General features: G+C 40.0%; 2 protein-coding genes across 3 annotated transcripts; one reads left to right on the plus strand and one right to left on the minus strand.

Annotated features, from left to right (window-relative positions):
- Positions 1–12547: 12547 nt before the first annotated feature.
- Positions 12548–16357, plus strand: LOC145072273 (auxilin-related protein 1-like). Of its 2 annotated transcripts, XM_079018673.1 has the most exons (8): positions 12549–12684; positions 12785–13349; positions 14013–15148; positions 15244–15332; positions 15414–15479; positions 15555–15644; positions 15732–15908; positions 16064–16357. In XM_079018673.1, exons 2-8 carry the CDS (start codon positions 12799–12801, stop codon positions 16100–16102), a joined length of 2148 nt encoding a protein of 715 aa, XP_078874799.1. In that variant the 5' UTR covers positions 12549–12684; positions 12785–12798; the 3' UTR covers positions 16103–16357. The 2 variants fall into 2 exon arrangements, with proteins under 2 accessions (XP_078874798.1, XP_078874799.1); XM_079018672.1 differs by having other exon boundaries at positions 12548–12684; positions 15414–15644.
- A 130-nt stretch (positions 16358–16487) lies between these two features.
- LOC145072274 (RPA-interacting protein A) lies at positions 16488–18340 on the minus strand. Its single transcript, XM_079018674.1, has 6 exons — positions 18039–18340; positions 17571–17669; positions 17264–17495; positions 17076–17167; positions 16839–16946; positions 16488–16715 (listed from the first exon to the last, which is right to left on the minus strand). The coding sequence occupies exons 1-6, from the start codon at positions 18129–18131 to the stop codon at positions 16554–16556; spliced, it is 786 nt and encodes a 261-aa protein (XP_078874800.1). The 5' UTR covers positions 18132–18340; the 3' UTR covers positions 16488–16553.
- Positions 18341–18798: the final 458 nt, after the last annotated feature.

Here is an 18798-nt window from a genome sequence, read left to right on the forward strand (position 1 = left end):
TGTACTTGCATCCCATTCCATCATTCCTTCCATCATGGTTATCTTGCCTAACTATCGGTGGGTTGGCTGGACCAACAGACCCACTGAAGTTTCCACCTTCCGAGTGCCCTTCATTCAGTTCAGGCTCTTCCACACGAATCGACAGTTCTTCACGATTTTGTTGAAGCAACCATCTAGTTTCATCCATCTGACGATCCAACATCGTCTGAATCATCAATTGCACACCAGCCATGGTTATTGGCTCAGGTGCTGCTGCTACGACAGGTATTGGCTCAATCACTGGTGGTTGATTCCTGTTTTCGTCAGCATTTCCAACTCCACTTCTTGTTCTCACCATTTTGATCTACACACCGAATAAGGTGAAATTAGATCCTCAATCATGATAGATATTCAAATCATCCTTATCACTTCGAAACGTTTACATGCTAGTTCTAATATCGTAGACGTACGCTTAGAATCCTACACACATAAGGTTTCTAGATCCGGTCGGCAACAGACCATAGATCTGAACAAATAATATCATATATGGCAACATATAACATTTAGCACATAAAGCATTTTAGGCAACTTTCCTAAAATAAACTAGTGCTTGTGTCTAAAACACAATAGACACGCATCTCAAAACTTCACTTAGCATTCTAAGTTTAAGTCTAGAAATCCTACAAATTCCTAGTTCGCTTAAACTAATGCTCTGATACCAACTGTGACATCCCCAAAATCTCGGCCAGAAAAGACCGATTTTCATTTATGCTTTTAAATATTTTCAGAGTAAATCCTTTTGATTTGAAAGAGTTGCGGAATTTGTTCCCAAAAAAAAAACATGATAAAACATTGTTTACCGAAGCATTTCATAAAAGAAATGTATTTTCATTATAATCAGAACTCGGGGTGTCATGTTCCGATACAGACCAATAAGCATAAACGAATACATTACAAGTCATATAACAAATATAAACATATGCAGACTTGTAAACAAAACAACTTGATGGTTCATCCATCTCATGCCCTTCCGCCACTACCTGTAATACAATTTAAAACTGAGTGGGTCAGGCTTGGGAGCCTGGTGAGCATATAGAGTTTTCAACCCACAATAAATATCATATTTAATTTTCACCAACCAACAATAACCCAATTACCCATTCCCGTTATTCTCACTTTAATGTCCCTAAAACAACTAACATAAGGGACCTAGTCTAAGAATATTTCATCGGGGCGACAACACATGCTTCGGGGGTACCTCAGCAATATAAGTCAAATAAGGCAACCATGAGGGGGATGGAGTACCGCGAATGAACACCCAAGTTCATTAACACCTACAGGTGGCGAACCTGCTAATGTTTCCACACGACTGTCTAGAATAGCCAGTGGTCGTCATCTAAACTCCGCTAGATGACTCAATCAAACAACAACGAGGCTTCTCATCTGTTTATTACACACCAACTGTCTACCCATGTTCTACCCAACATATTAGTAGATAAAAATGTACATTTGTATACATAGTTTAAAGAAAACCTGTATAGCATGCTTTAATCAACACATATATCACATAACAGATGAGGCACACACACACATAACACATATCTCATAAAGAAATAAGCAGATCTATAAGATAGAAGAGAGTGAATACTCATTCACACATAACACAACCAAATATATACACATAGCACGTATTTTTATATAAAATACTTCGTATTATTGTATTAGAAGAAATAACTACACACTCACTTGATCAGAAGACGATCCGACATCACTACGGCTTATAAAAGTAGTAATCCACAGCAGATCTGGAAGATCTCCTCGAAAATCGAACTTCTCGCGGGCAGAGCTTCGACTCGGGAACCGCACTTTTCGGGATCTTCGGGGTCTCGGGACTTGCCTCGGGGCTAGAGTATGATACCGGGACTTCGGGATAGCTTCGGCACGAAAAACGATGCAAAAGACTAGAGAGAAGAGAAGAAAATGAACAAGACATAAGGCTGTCCTCGGGTCCTTTATATAGAGGCTGGAAGCCTCAATTACGCGGGGCGTATAGCAGTACGCAACGCGTACTGCTCCAATGTTCGTAAGCGCATGCGTCATCCGAAGCCACTTGCTGCGATGTCGACACCCTCGGAGTACGCGGGGCGTACTCGAGTACGCGGCGCGTACCTCGGATCAGATCAATGACTCGTTCGGATAATACTTCCAAATTTTGAATTAAAAATAAATACAAAATGATTTATAAACTTCGGAAATTCATAACTTCTTCATACGAACTCCGTTTTCGACGTTCTTTATATCCACGCGAAGGTGAGACTACGCTCTACGACTTTCGTTTAGACTCCGTCGGCTAATTTTGACTTTATTTTTATTAATTATTTTTAATAGGCCGGGACAGAAACTTTCGTTATAAATTCATAACTTCTTCGTTTGACGTCCGTTCTTGCCTAACTTTTTATCGCTTCGATACCAACAATGAGATCTTCGATTCTCATTTAGATTGCTTCGGCTAACAACCGCTCGATCTCAAATCGAGTAAAACAGGCTGTATACCGCTAAGCCGGAACTTCGATAAATCATAACTTTCTCATACGAAGTCAGATTTGGGCGTTCTATATATATTCGGAAACCTTGTTTCAATTACTACAACATTAACCAAAGATATTAAGTTTATTTTACACTTAAATTTTGACGCTTATTTTTATTCTTAATTAATCAAACCACATAATTAAGCAATTAAGCACAAAACACATAATACTCAAATAATACAATCTTATTATTTCAAATCGGGTTACAAAGGTTAACCTAGACTATTACATTGCTAAAAGTGGCAAGCCCGGAAACACAGGCGTTACAATTAAAGGTGGGTTGCACCTGATCCTACATCGGCTTGGAAGGAGAACGAAACATCTCCTTATAAGGGGTGTAGATACCTTCCTTGTCACAACGCGTTTTAAAGTCGTGAGGGCAGCAGATCCCATAAGAACTCTGCAGTTAAGCGTGCTCGGGCGGGAGTAGTACCAGGATGGGTGACCCCCTGGGAAGTCCTCGTGCCGAGTGGCCCAAAGCGGACAATATTGTGATACGTGCCAGAGGGGATGTTACAAATGGTATCAGATCTAGGGCACGAGTCGATGTGTTTGACAGGGACGTCGAACCCTATAATGGGGGGTGAAGGTGGGTTGCACCTGATCCTACATCGGCTTGGAAGGAGAACGAAACATCTCCTTATAAGGGGTGTGGATACCTTCCTTGTCACAACGCGTTTTAAAGTCGTGAGGGCAGTAGATCCCATAAGAACTCTGCAGTTAAGCGTGCTCGGGCGGGAGTAGTACCAGGATGGGTGACCCCCTGGGAAGTCCTCGTGCCGAGTGGCCCAAAGCGGACAATATTGTGATACGTGCCAGAGGGGATGTTACATCATCCTAAACTGATTGTAGCAGGAGGGCAAGGAGTGGAGGATTATGTCGATAGCCAAATCCTCATCAAACTTAACATTAAGTTTGAGAAGATGATCAACATACCTCTGCATTTTCTGCAAATGAGAGGTTAGGGATTCTCCACTCCCCATCTTAGCGGTGATCATGTTAGTAATGATCTCATAGCGCTCTTGCCTCGCGCTCTGGTGATACCTGTCCAGCAAATCCTGATGCATTTCATATGGATACATGTCCTCATAGGACTTTTGGAGTTCGAGGTTCATGGTGGCCAGCATGATGCAGTGAACTTTCGTGGCATCACGCTCGTGGGCCTCAAAGGCGGCCAATTCTTCAGGAGTAGCAACAATTCTTCAGGAGTAGCAACATCTGGGATGATCTTCTCAAGCTTTTCATCGAGGACATATTCTTTGTCCTCGTAGCGTGTGATCATGCGAATGTACCTCATCCACTCGTTGAAGTTTGAACCATCAAATGTCACTTTCTGACACAAGTTCATCAACGAGAATGACCCAGAAGCATTGTTGTTGTTGTTGTTAGCAGACATCTGAAAAAGAAAGGAACAAAGTTTGATTAGAATTAAATCCCTAATTAAACACCCAAATGAGAAATTAGGGCTAGGATCCAACAACATTATTTACAACTTAGAAAGGGATGCCGTACTCTAAAAGTAAATAATTTGAAGGTAAGTGAATGACGATTCACTAATTCTCACCATGAAAAACGAAAAAGCAATTTAGGTTTTAAATGTATTGAAAACTCCTAGATCTTTGAGATTCATTGAACTTTTCAATGACATGTTTAAATCTCGATATGCATTTCAAATTTGCGACTGGGATGCCGAGGATCGCAAACAAATTTGTGAATAACCATGCGAATTAACGTGGTGCACCCAATGTCACTATCACCCAATCAATGTGCCGGTAAACCACACACGCTCCATTGATCTATGACAAACATCGAGTCACCCTTCGCTACCTATGTCATCCCCAAATTGATGTGCCGGTTAACCACACGCACTCCATCAACGTTTGACAAGGGTACGAAGTGTAATTCCATGGATTAGCATCATTTTCACATTTTACCCTAAAGTAACTAGGAATGGGAATTTGCAAAAAGCATGTAGTTACTTTGTATTCAACATTATACTTTTAATGAGTAGAGGGTTGCCCTATCCTACCCGTTCGGCTAACGACCCTCCACCAGTCAAGCAAGCGGTAGGTGTGAGTGTACACCCATTAAGCGCCATTTTATAGGCAGCAACCTTATACCCACCTTATAGACCGGCTTTGTGAATGAGGCTTACTAACGGTAAGACTAGCATTTAAGTTATACATATATATTAATTAAGCTTGTAATATATAATAGTATAGGGTTGAATTTTAAACTTGTAAAATTCTAAGGGTTTGAAATTTAAATTATTCAAAATTAAACTTTTAATTACAAAATTCAAATTTCAAAACTTGAGGGCAAGCTTTGAACTTTTCAAAACATAAGGGATCAAATAACAAATAATTCAAATTAACCAATTAATTTCATAATTATATATATTTGACCTAATCTTAATTTTAGTCATTAGATAATTACCAAATAATTTTTAAATAATCCATATTTATCACATGAATAACTAATATTTAAAAGGATTTGAAATTATCTATTCTTTTGGCAAGGATAAACACTTAATATAGATAAAATTCGGATTTTAACTTCATAAAACAATTAAGCATCAAGTCCAAGTCAAAACAGCAGCCAAAAACCCAAAAAACCCTAATTCTGACGAACTGACTCGCCGAGTCAGGCCTGGACTCGCCGAGTAGGGGCCAACTCGCCGAGTCCAGGTAGTGACTCGCCGAGTTGAGTCGGGCAGGGACCAAAAAAACGTTTTTGCAGCAAATAAAGCAGTTAAGCATCACATACAACTGAAACCAATCAAAGCTCTGATACCACTGATGGGTTTTATGCATAAGAAACATTCCTATGTGCTCATACAAACCCTAATGCTTGGATCTAGGTTTCACTATTGAACATGCTTTGATTCCAAGATTTACAAACCCTAATCTAGCATATAAACAACATAACTAACATATAGAATCAGATCTAGATGTTTACCTCTTCAATTGTTGGCTTAGATCTTGTATATCTTCTTCTTTTTGAGCCTAGAGTCACAAATGCAACTCCTCTAATGGTTCACAAACCCCACAAGCAAGAAGGCAATATGAGAGAGGGAGAGGGAGGCTAGAATTCGGCCTAGGGTACTCTTGGAATCAAGTGGTAGCCGAATTCATGCCCTAGGGGTCATATTTATAGTTACAGATTACTAGGGTTTCACTCTAAACCCTAATGGACAGCTTAACCATAAAGCAGCCCATGGAACCTTCTGGAATAAGGCCCTTGGACGAAAATATGATGGTTACCCATCATAATTTCGTTCCCCCTTAAGCCCATTAGGTTTCCTTAACCTAAAACTCAACTATCACACATTTGACAGTTTATACCCCTTTATTCAATTAATCTCTTTTGACCACTAAATTAATTCTTAATTAATTTATGACCAATACTAATTAAATAAATATGATTTCTCCTTTAATATATTATTCTTATAATATATTAATAAATCATAATACTCTCTCTTTCTCCTTAAATTACCTTGTCAAGTTGCTATGGAGAAGGCAACCCAAAAGGACCATGCACAACCGGGTCAAGTACATACCAAATATAGTTACGGGCTTAGACACTATTCCAACACGACGTACTCCCTAACTTCAGCCCCTTAGCTCTTGAGGTCTTAAACAGTTAAGACCCACGTCCAATTTCTAGATCTGACCACATCTAAGCCTCTTAATCCATGAAGTTGATGACTTTAAGCCTTTGCATGGCTGAACAAGCCACCAACTACCATAATATTCCATCCTCTAACTCTAGAAGGCTTAATACTCAAGCATGACCTCAAACTAACAGCCAAGATGGAAACTTTATGGTTCTAAATCACTAATACCACCGAAAAGGGACATATCTCGGACCATGGAGCACCTTATACTCATAAAGTCTCCACCTTTGGGGTTTTTAACCCTAGAAATGGCACATGCAACAACAACCAAAAGAAGAGGAAAGTTTTAACTTTATACCTCTAAGTGTAGCCCCTTTCTCTGTAGATCTCAGATCCAAATTGGCACTTCAAGCTTTAGCTTCCAAGAGCTCCTTTCCTTCTTCTTCACTAAGCCACCAAAACACAATTAGCTCCAACAACACTCACACACACTAAGGACGATGGGAGGCTCTCTCTTAGGGTTTCACTCACTGATATGGAGGCTGAGAAATGAGCCTTAGCACCCTTTAAATAGTGCACAGGACGGATTAGGGTTTTTGCTCCTGGGCCGGGTATGCCTGGCGTAACTCTGGGTACGCTCAGCGTACCTTGGCGACTCCGTGTCCAAACTAAGCTCATGAGTACGCGCAGCGTACCCCTCTGGTACGCCCAGCGTACTCACTTGCTAGTTTCCCTCCACTCAAGGACTAATCTGACCAATTGACAAAGAATAAGGGTGAAAGAAATGCACCTGAATCTCGGGGTGTTACAGTTATATGTTATGTATTTTGGGGACCTCATGGCAAGATGCAGCCGTTGGATATCCCGCTGTGGAAATGGGAGGATATTACGATGGATTTTATCACGAAGCTTCCCAGGACCGCACAGGGAATGGATTCGATATGGGTCATCGTGGATCGATTGACCAAGACCGCCCACTTTATCCCGATTCAGGAGAGCATCTCGGCCGAGAAATTGACCGATATCTATATCAGGGTGGTGGTGCCCCGGCACGAAGTGCCAGTTTCGGTGATTTCGGATAGGGATGTGCGGTTCACATCCATGTTTTAGAAGAAATTCCACGACGAGTTGGGTACCCGTCTGCTTTTCAGCACCGCCTTTCACCCGCAGACGGATGCCCAGAGCGAGCAGACCATCCAGACTCTGGAGGACATGCTGCGGGCTTGTGTTTTAGACTTCGGAGGTAGCTGGGATACCTACCCTCCGTTGGCGGAGTTCTCGTATAATAATAGCTATCATGCGAGCATCAACCGTCCTCCTTTCGAGATGTTGTATGGGAGGAGGTGCAGGACCCCGATATGCTGGGGTGAAGTTGGCCAGAGGGTCATGGGGAGCACCGAAGTGGTGCTCAAGACGACCGAGAAGATTCAACAAGTTTGGAGCAGGCTTCAGACTGCACAAAGTCGGCATAAAAGTTATGCCGACAAGCACCGTTCAGACATGGAATGCCAAGTCGGAGATATGGTTCTCCTGAAAGTGTCGCCTTGGAAATGCGTCATTCAATTCAGGAAGCGGGGCAAGTTGGGCCCAAGGTATATTGGACTGTTCAGGGTTATAGCCCGGGTGGGCAAGGTGGCATATAGGCTAGATTTGCCAGTCGAACTCAATCAGATACACAACACTTTCCATGTTTCTCAGCTGCGAAAGTGCCTGGTGGACGACTCAGCAGTGGTACCCTTGGAGGACATTCAGGTTGATGGCAGCCTGAATTACATCGAGCGGCCTGTAGCGATCCTTGATCGGAAGTCAAAGGATTTGAGGAACAAAAGAGTAGAACTCGTGAAGGTGCAATGGCAGCACCGGAAGGGGTCGGAGTGGAATTGGGAGCTGGTGGATGAGATGATGGAGCACTACCCCGAGCTGTTTTAGGATCTAGCAGCAGACTTTGAGGACGAAGTCTAAAATAAGTGGGGGAGATTTGTAGCACCTGGTTCTTGGTACGTATTCTGTTATTAAATCTTCATTTATCTTTGCATTTTTAGCCTTGGACTCGGCGATTCGAAGGACTGACTCGTCGAGTAGAAGCGGGATGAGGCGCGGAGTTTAAGTTGTGGACTCGGCGAGTCGGGGTCCGGACTCGTCGAGTAGCCACTGTCTGGACAAAAACCCTAATCCAGGGGGTTTGCACCCTATTTAAACGACCTTATGCAGCCTCCTTTCCCCCTTTATGCTCCCAAACACTTTTCCTAGCAAACCCTAGCCGTTTTTAAGAAAATCCAAGGCTTTTGAGTGATTCTTGTGAGTTTTGACCTCAAAGAGGAAGGAAGAACATAGAAAGATCAAGAGGAGACTGAAGGATTCGAGTTTGGTTCACCATTTGCAGTCTACAGAAGGTATAAAGTCTAAACCTTGCTCATTCATTTGTTAGATCCCTCTTTGGGGTGATTTAGGGCTTTTATAAGCCATTTTTGGTGGCCAACCATGTTTGCAAACATGGTTGGGGGTTTGAGCTTCTGGATCATGTCATTATTGGAGTCACAAGACATATTTGGGTTGCTTTTGCACTCAAGGAAGGCCCCATGCAACAAAAGAACCATTTTAAAGTCTTTTAAGCTCAAAAGTCCCATGCATGCACGTAAAGTTTGTAACTTTACGTGCTAGATCGAGTTTAGGGGCCTGGATCTATCTTTTGGTCAAGTGTTGTACATCATAAATCGAAGTTTTAAGGAAGGCATGTGACCGACTCGGCGAGTCCATTCCTGGACTCGGCGAGTCCAAGGGTTCTGTCCCATATCAGTGAGGGTCAAAAGGACCAGATGAGTGTGGAAAGGTTTTAGGGAGTTCCGGGGAGTGACCCAACGTTCTGAACTAAGCAAACTGTTCTGGAAATTCATGGTACTCGGCGAGTGCATAACGGACCCGGCGAGTCCAAGGCAAACTTCATAGAACTCGACGAGTTGTTCATCAACTCAGCGAGTCGAGGACAGAACGTGTTCATAGGATGAAGAGTAACTCGACGAGTTGTTCATATAACTCGGCGAGTCAGTGGCAGGACATGAGTATCAGTTGATGATGAACTCGATGAGTTGTTCATACAACTCGGCGAGCCGAATGAGGATTCAGTCGGTGTTCATTTAGAAGGAAAACTCGTCGAGTCATCGCCTAACTCGACGAGTAGAGACGGGTATGAGGTCTAATGGAAGGATAGGGACTCGGCGAGTTGTCGAGCCAACTCGGCGAGTCAGGTCAACTAGAAGTTGACTTTGACTTTGACTTGGTCAAGGGGTAAAATGGTCATTTTGCCCTAAGAGTAGATGTCAGTTTCTGACTAAGTGTTTTGTGGGAATTTTAGTCGGAGGATTTCCGGAGCAGCAGCAGCAGCAGTCGGAGGATTCCCACACAGTTCAACAGCTACTACGAGGTGAGTTACCTTCCAATAGCGGTGGGTCTAAGGCCACAATGTCGGCCCACCAGTAGAAGACGTATGATAGATGATTGTCTTTGTGATATCATCTAGGTTTGCTACTACTTGATATGTTATATGCTAGCATGATATGTTGTATGTGATAGTAGTGACGTTCGGTTGTTAGGACCGAAGGGTAGTCAGACACCCTAGATACGTCTGACAGTATGTGATGATATGTTTGCATGCTGGCTTGTTATGTTATATGTGATAGAGGTAGTAGGAGGGGACCAGTCCCCGAGTTCGGTTGTTAGGACCGAAGGGTAGTTCAGGCACCCCAGATATGTCTGATAATATGTTTATGTTATGTTATATGTGATAGTAGTAGTAGGGGGTGAAATAGTCCCCGAGGTTCGGTTGTTAGGACCAAATGGTAGTCAACACCCCATAATGGCTCGACATGGGTAGGTCAGCGCCCCAGAATGGCTTGACACGGGAAGGACGGCACCCCATAATGGCTGTACGGGTAAGTCGGCACCCCAGAATGGCCGTACCGGGTAGGTCAGGCACCCCAAAAATGTCTGGCAGTATGTATGTGATATGATTGTATGGTATGTGGTACGATAGGGGAGCTCACTAAACTTCGTGCTTATATTTTCCAGTTTTGGTTTCAGGTACCTCTTCAGCGAAGGGGAAGGAGCTGGCGCGGTAACGGCACATCATACACACACACATTTGTTTTCCGCATTATGAGATGATCTGGGATTGTACTCTGACATTATTATTATTTTCATGTTTTGGGTTTCAGATACGAGGTATGTTTTATGAAATGATATGATCGAATGATGTTTTACTACAAATGTTTTACAAACTACTTATTTTAAATGAAATTTTTGGGCATGAAAATTGGGTCGTTACATTAAATATAGAACTTATCAAATTCTAGTGTTACACGTACACATCCTCCTATTGCCTTATGTTTTGAGAGATTGACTTGATACTCTATTTTCTTGGATACGATTTGGAAACAATGGTTGTTTATTTATGGTTTATTGTGGAAATGTTTTTATAAAAAAAAAGTTGTCATGGTTGTGGGATGTTACATTTTTTAATCAGTTCACCCACTACCTAGACCATTATTTTTGGACCTACAAATTTAAAATTACAATCAAATGGGAGAATTTTGGCAAGGATTGAAGGGACAAGAACAGGTACATAAGATGGAAAGTTCTCTTTATTCTCTAAATCTATAGTTGTTTGTAGAAATCTGCTTCCAATGTTGTTTTAATGTGATGAAAGCAATAGCTATGGAGGATTGTTGTGTCAAAGTAGCAGTATACATAAGGCCTTTCATTGGAGATGAAAAGCTTCAAGCTTGTAAGGACATTGTCCTCCCTGTGAAACCTTAGGTTTAAGAAATTGTCCACTCACTCATCTCATAATCGTCTCTTCTTTCATTGATTGTTGATTCCCTAATCTGGTTTATGTTTTTGGCAGCATTGATTGGTCTCAGAGATAAATGAATATGAGGTATGAGAGATACAATAAATTGTGGAGGTTATCGTCTGGATGGGAACTCAATTCGACGAATCCTTCCTAAAATCATAAAACTCAGATGTTGGTGGTGGTTCTTCATATGGATGGGAACTCAATGATTTTGGTGGTGGCTCCCCTCCAGAAATTGAATCACCAAATTGACCTTTCAATCTAATTGAATTCACACTGGCGCCGATGGCGGTGTTGTTTTATAAAAATGAAGCGGAGGTCATGGGGTGTAGTTGCAACGGGGGGTTGTGATGATAGAGCACTGCCATAATTTAGAAAGGAATGAGTGAGATACATGTTAGATTAAGTGTCTAAGGTCTTAACTAAATTGGTATAATCTTGATGAATAAAACTAAAGTCTTTTTTGGGTTGCCCTCATAATCAGGAAATAACTTGGATTGATAATACGAGAGAGATAAATGATTTATTAATATATTATATGATTAATATATTAATTAGAAATAGTAATAACTAATTAAGAATTAATATGAAATTAACTACAGGTTAATTAGAATTAATTTGAGGAATAAGGACTGGACTGCAATTGTTCAAGAGTTGAGCAAATGAGAGAATCCAGAACCTTCCAAGACGCGATCCCAATCGGCCAATCGACCAACCCCATCGACGAAATCAGAGTGCCCAAAGTGCCCACTGCCACTGGTCGACTTCTTTCGGTCTTAATCGACTGACGCCGTCTTCAACGTCCAACGAAGAACGAACACAACGAGCCAGTAACTTCGATTTCAACGACTTCTTCTGGTCTGATTTCTCCTTTTCCAGTCTTCTTCTTCTGTCGATTTCAACTGAGTTTGGTTCATTGTTTATGATTTCTGTCGATTCAACTGAGTTTGGTTCATTGTTTATGTTTTGGGTGTCATACGTGAGTATATTAGCTTCATAAGAGTTATTCTACATTACAATTCTTGTGTTCGATTTATTGTTTATGTGTTGGGTTTGATTCTTTCACAGTTCTATGATTTAACTAAAACTGAACTTATCATTGAGTTTCTTAGTTCTGTCATATGTTTTGGGTTTGAGTTTCTCAGATGAACTTGTAACTGGTTTATGTAATGCTCATATGCTAATGTTGATGTATGTAATGATGATATGGTAATGCTTATTTATTTGATGCTGATATGGTAAATTGGTAATTATGATTTTCTGTTTTTGTGTAATGCTCATATAGAACCGGGGGAGCGGGGGCGGGACCGGGGGCTATGTAAACGGGGGATCCGAGGGCGATACTGAGGGTGTGGGCAACAACTGATTTCGGGGCAGGGACTGGGTAGCTACTTCCGTTTCCGTTTGCTCTCGTTGACATCCCTAATCTATTTATGTAGTTTTTTTTTTTTCCTACAAAGATTTTATTTTTTTAACTTATTTTATTATTACTTTTTATGTAAGATTTTGAATAAAAATAATGGAAGAGGAAATACCCAAAGATACTGCGGAAGTACGAGCAGAGTCCACACAGAAATCAAGAAGTGAACGACCGCCGTGAAAATCAACCGTCGTCAATTTACCGACACAGCTCTAAACCTAATCAACCTCCGGTTAGTTACTTCCGATTTCAGCAAATGCACTATGCATCCGTAGCTGTATAGCACATAATTTACTTCATATCGTATTTGTGATTCAAATATCTGTCGCCAGATCCGGTGAATCAAATGGATGACTTTGGAATGTTGGCAAGAGACTTAGGATTTCGGCCTCAAGGAAAATCTACCCCGATGAAACCGTCCTCATCAGCTACCGCCACTGAAGAGAATCATATATTCAGCGACGTGTTTGGTGGTCCGCCTAAACACACAAACAGCTCTAAATCGACATCGGCTATGACAGATTTTGATTATGATGTGATCTTCAAAAATTCAGCCCCCACGAATAATGAGGAAGCTAAAAGCAAAGCTACATCTGTGAAATTGCCCGTTTACGATAAACCGGCTTATGATAACGACATTTTCGACGGATTGTCAGGATTAAAGAGTAAATCGATGTCTTCTTCTGCTTCTCCGAGATACGAAGAAAACATTTTCGCATCGATGTCTACATCGCCGTCTAAACGGAATCAACAGAGTGATCATTTCGATGATCTTAAGGGGAATCCAAGTCGAGCACAGAAAGTTGCACCTACCAAGCAGAATCGTAGTAAGAGTCCTAGTGGTTTTGATGATCTGATTCCTGGCTTTGGAAGTGGCAGACCTGCGACCAGTAACAGGTACTATGCCTCTTTTGATATGCGATTTAGGTCTCTGTTTCATTATTTACTAGTTACTACCGACAAGATTTATGCATTGTTATCATTTAGTTTATACTGGGCATACAAATCACATTAACTTATATTGTTGAATTTCATCTGTTCTTAGTCTTAAAGTATAACCCAGAACAGAAGTGCCATTAACATTGTTAGGTTTATATATGGATCCAAAAATTGAAGTCAAACTAATATGAGTAGTTTCTACCACTGGAAAGTGCGGATTATCTATATTTACTGAAGAAGGTTCAAGTGTCTGTTAGTTATCATTGAAGTTGCATCATATTTAGTATCAATATCTTGCACAATGTTTGTGACTTTGTTCTAAGAGATAGTTAACAATGGTGCAAAGGGATATGCTTATGGGAAACTCCACATGTTTGGGGAAAGACTTGGCCTTCATGGTTTACTTATACTTTTGGTTTCTGAAAAGCACTGTCAGGAATTTAGTAAGCAAAGTCAAATACTTGGTATGAACTCCCACTACTTTGAAGTTTGAACCTAAACATGCTATTTGTTCTTCTTGACTACTTACTAGTTACTTCCATGAAAGCTCTTTTATGCTAATATTGTTACTCAATAAGCTTTTATGGTCCATAATTTTTGTAACATTTTCTTTTCTCACAGATCAAATTCAGAGCCCACCCCAAAATCAACCACCAATACAAAGGAAACTTCTAATACAATGCATAATCTGTTTGTGGTTCATGAGTCTAGCTCAACCACTGCTAATTCACCCCAGAGTTTCTCCATCGATCCACTAGAAGAGATTGGCAATGTCAGTAAATTTGATAGCCCAAAAACCAGAGGATCATCAGCAAGTAATGGTACTTCAGGTAAATCTGCAGCTGCATTCACAAGTAAAGATTCAACACAGAAAGCTTCTTTTAGATATTCCGAGAGTCGATCACAGGAGATGCCAGCAGTTCCCAGAAACCATCATAGATCTTTTGATGAGTCTACTTCACCACCTTCAAGTTCTCAATCAGAAAATATCCAGGTGGCTGATGATATATGGCTCACCGTGTCAGAGATACCTCTGTTCACAAAACCAACAAATGCTCCACCACCTTCAAGACCCCCTCCTCCAACTCCAAGGCATATTTTAAAATCAGAAAGAGGCTCATTACGTTCAAATTCCAGAAAAGTTGGAAATGGTTTATCTTCACCAAATTCCTCTAAATACCCTCAAAGTCCTACACCATTCCAGGCTGCAGCCACTAGCCCCCTGTCTGATTCCCACTCAGCTGAAGAGATGGACTCGATCTTAGCTGCTGCTGCAATGAAGGAAGCCATGGACAGAGCTGAAGCTAAATTTAGACACGCCAAGGAAGTAAGAGAAAGAGAACAAGTAAAGGCTTCTAGAAACAAAGAATCTGTACAAGATGAAGAGAGAGAAAAGAGTAAGCAAGCAGTAGAAAGGGCAACAAGGGAAGCACGTGAGAGAGCAGCCACTGAAGCTCGTTTGAAGATGGAGAGAGCTGCTGTTCAAAGAGCACAAGCTGAAGCCCGTGAGCGGGCAGCCACTGATGCACGGGAGAAAGAGAAGGCTGCTGTTGAGGCTAGAAAAGGAGGTGCTCAAGAAAGGGCAGCAGCTTCTAGAATCAACCAACAAAAGATGGATGATGAATTTGAATCATTTTTCAGCAGTGGTTCTCGATCAAGCAGTGCCCCAAAAAGAGGACAACAAGGGGCCCACACCAACATAAAGAAATCATCTGTCACTGTCAGTGTCGCAGACGATCTTAGCTCCATGTGTGGAGGTATGTTTTTGTTTAATGATTGAGAAGAACATGAACACATGGGCTCCATGTGAGTGATTTTATAGTTGCTAAAAGTTTTGTGGTGAAAATCAAAGGTGGAAAAATTCAAGTAGAAGTTGAAGGGGAAAGTGAGGAAAGACGAAGGGCAAGACTGGAAAGAGAGCAACGTACGCAAGAGCGTACGGTATGTAAAGAGTTTTCTTAATAATGGTTTTACCATTTTAACCCTCCTCGTGAGTCATGACATGACATGTGATTTGTTTAGGTTAAAGCATTGGCTGAAAAGAATGAGCGGGATCTTCAATCTCAGAGAGAACAGGAAGAAAGACATGTAAGTATTTTATTATTTAATAATATTTATCTTCTTTGTCTGATTTATTTTTTAAACATTAATATTATTTCTCAGAGAATTGGTGGGGCTTTAGATACTGAAATCAAGCGGTGGGCTGCAGGGAGAGAGGGAAATTTACGTGCACTTCTATCCTCATTACAATATGTATTGTCTCTTTCTTTCTTTTTTATGCTTTTTAGATTTTAATTTGAAGTTTTAAGATTTTTTTATTATGTATTTAATTGATTGCAGGTACTTTGGCCTGAATGTGGGTGGCAAGCGGTTTCATTGACAGATCTGATAACCGGTGCCAATGTGAAAAAAGCTTACAGAAAGGCAACTTTGTGTATACACCCTGATAAAGTTCAACAAAAAGGAGCTACTCTTCAACAAAAATATGTTGCTGAAAAGGTCTTCGATATACTTAAGGTACTACCTACTTACTTGCTTATTTATTTAATATCAACATTAATTACCCAAACTTGTTAGAAAGGCTAAAACCAATATTCATCTCGGAACATCTTTAAATTGTCCGTTAAAATCAAATCAATCATAATTTTTGAGTTTGATTGATATGACGATAGGAGGCTTGGAACAAGTTCAACTCGGAGGAACTCTTTTAAATCCTCCACTTATGGGGCATGGCTTCCAAAACATGACACGTGGCAAAGCCAATGTTTTATGGTCTTGTATTTGTGTATATTATTATTTTTTGTTATGTTATGGTTGGAAGGTTGAATATATGTATTTGCCGATTCTTTTTGCTCCCTATTTGAGCTTCCCATGTATTAAAAAAAAACTGTTAACAGTCGAGCTTCGGTGTATTAGTTTCGAGATGAATATTATTTTGGATGAATTTTGAAGCACATTCTTCTTGATGTACCATGTTTATACCTATTCTATTAAAATATTGTAATTTTTATATATTACTGCCCTCTACATGGATAGGTTATTTCTTTAAAATACAATACTATAACAAGAAGCAAAGAAAATATGATGTACAAGAGATGCAAAAACCAAGATTTTAAGTAAAACCCTTTAGCACAATACCATAAGAAAATAAAAATAAAAAAGTTATATTACAATCTCAAAGGTATTACAACCCTGGCACTCCATGTAGAGGGCAGTCATATCAAATTTAGAGCGGATACTGAATTTTGGTTTCAGCCTGCATCCCCTATCCAAATGTTGCCCGTGAGCTTCACCCAATCTATCCCGCACAAACTCTAGATTCACCTATTCATGAGTTGCAAATTGCAATCAATAATATTCAAGTTTGATGATACACAATGTGAAACCAATGTAAACATGCATAGGATCATCAACTTGTAAATGTAAAAAAGATGAAGTTATAACTACCTCGTTGTCTCCATTGAGTTTAAGTTCACAAAGAGGACAAAAGATAAGATGTCGACTTTGTTGCAATTCTCCTTTTTTGCATATGGGACACCAAACCGCTTTTTGCACCTATCGCCACAATGTATTCATACTTAGTTACCCTTAAATGGCAAAAAAATAGTTGGTTGCTACTACAAGCATTTTACCCTAGTCATCAACACCTAAAACTTAAAACACACCAACTCTTGGTAATAATACCTTGTCATCATTTAGCTGCATATTCTCAAAAACAGCACGAGCTAAATATTCATCTTCTTCCTCTTCCCATACTTTGATATACCCATCTGGTTCTGCAAATAGAAAGAAAAAGAAAAATTAAATTGCAAAATAATTGCTAAAGAGCGTAACAATATCACAATATGTAGATATAAACAACAACACTTAACCTTTTCCAATCTGTTCACTTTCAAGATCCTCATAAAAAATCTTCTGCATTTCCAACAAGATTTCTTCACATTCACCTTCGTATGCTGCATGAAGACCATCATATTCCCATAAAATATCATCACTAGTTTCTGGTTCAGGATTCATAGTTTCAGAACAGCTTTCCATTGGTGTCTCTTTAATTTTTCTGAGTTCATCAGATACGATGTCTTGGAAGGTTGATTTAATCAACTCCTGCAATGAAAAAACTTAATTTAAAGAAAACCATATATAAATATATTAAGTCACCACAATGTAAGCAAGACAAACCTCGTGCCTAAGAGAATGGTCTTTTGAATCAGGTAACCTCATTTTCCATAGAAGCCGATTCCGGTCCGCTCGAACCCTGTTGTAACAGTTCTCCCTTAGCTACAATATAAGAATAAAAACTTATAATTCCACAAATAGAAGCAATGTGATTGAGAAATTTCGCAAATGTAAGTATATCAGCACTTGATGTTTATCTTAAACTATGATGTAGATTCATGTCAGTTATCTAATTCGAGAAAATTTCTGTTGTTTTCACATTTATTTCCCACGATTGTGAATCTTACTTCTGGTGAAAACGTTCTCCAAATTGTGAAATTTACTTGACTAATCAACTACAATTTGAACATTCCAGCCCAGAAGGAGAGTTGTTAATGGAAAAAATATTCGCAAAATTAAATACAAATTGAGATGATCATGAATCAACAAGAATAAGGTATTCGCAAATTTTCAACAAAGATCCATACTCACCTTGTCTTTCCATTTGGGATAATTATTAAACGCGATATGAGATTTGATAGAGGACCTTGTTGGAGCTTTTTGCTCTTCTTCTCCGGCTACCATTGCTCCAATCCGTCGCCTGCTGCTGCCAACAGTACTAAATAATTTGCACCAAATTTGTGATTTTGTGCGAGGGTTTGAAGAAAGGGAGTTGGGATTCGGAGTTGTGCAGTTCTCGCGCGCTACAAGATACGGGGCCAAATCGGTAGTTTTTTGATCGGTTTGACCCGTATTTCAATCGGTATACTGGGATTTAGGGCTTTGGTAGAAACCGACCAACACCAAATAATTTTGTGCTTAATAAACTTGAATGATTCAGTATTAGTGTTTGATAAAGTTGCTGAACATATCTATTAAAAATATATTATAATTTTAACATTTTAACAAAAATATCATAATATAAATTACAAAATACATTATTACTTTTGATATTAGGTCTGACAACCGTCTTTTGTTCGGGTTGGCGGGTCAAAATATACCAACCCGAACACGACCCATTTAACTATACAAGTCACGGGTTGGCAGGTTTGGAACAAAAACTCATATATGACCCGTCAACCCACTTATTTATACGGGTTCACAGGTTGGCGGGTTTGTGAGTTGGATTCTATAAATAAAATTGATAATTAAATATGAATAAATTTTTGATGCAAACATATCCGAAATTTAGAAACTTATGTCTTAAACATCCAAATGAAAATTACAAACATTAATGGAAACATGTTCAAAC

The sequence above is a fragment of the Lactuca serriola genome, chromosome 9 (assembly GCF_051521515.1).
Source record: "Lactuca serriola cultivar US96UC23 chromosome 9, Lser_US96UC23_V15, whole genome shotgun sequence".
NCBI lineage: Eukaryota > Viridiplantae > Streptophyta > Magnoliopsida > Asterales > Asteraceae > Lactuca > Lactuca serriola.

Bases quoted from the DNA above. Each gene is read 5' to 3' on its own strand.
- LOC145072273 (XM_079018672.1), top strand. From the start codon at position 12,799: ATGGATGACTTTGGAATGTTGGCAAGAGACTTAGGATTTCGGCCTCAA. The intron at 15,333-15,413 runs GTATGTAAAGAG...TGATTTGTTTAG, and splicing joins AACGTACGCAAGAGCGTACG to GTTAAAGCATTGGCTGAAAA. The intron at 15,909-16,063 runs GTACTACCTACT...ATATGACGATAG, and splicing joins AGGTCTTCGATATACTTAAG to GAGGCTTGGAACAAGTTCAA.
- LOC145072274 (XM_079018674.1), bottom strand. From the start codon at position 18,131: ATGGTAGCCGGAGAAGAAGAGCAAAAAGCTCCAACAAGGTCCTCTATC. The intron at 17,496-17,570 runs GTTTGTCTTGCT...TTTTCATTGCAG, and splicing joins ACCATTCTCTTAGGCACGAG to GAGTTGATTAAATCAACCTT. The intron at 16,716-16,838 runs GTAGTTATAACT...ACTCATGAATAG, and splicing joins AACTCAATGGAGACAACGAG to GTGAATCTAGAGTTTGTGCG.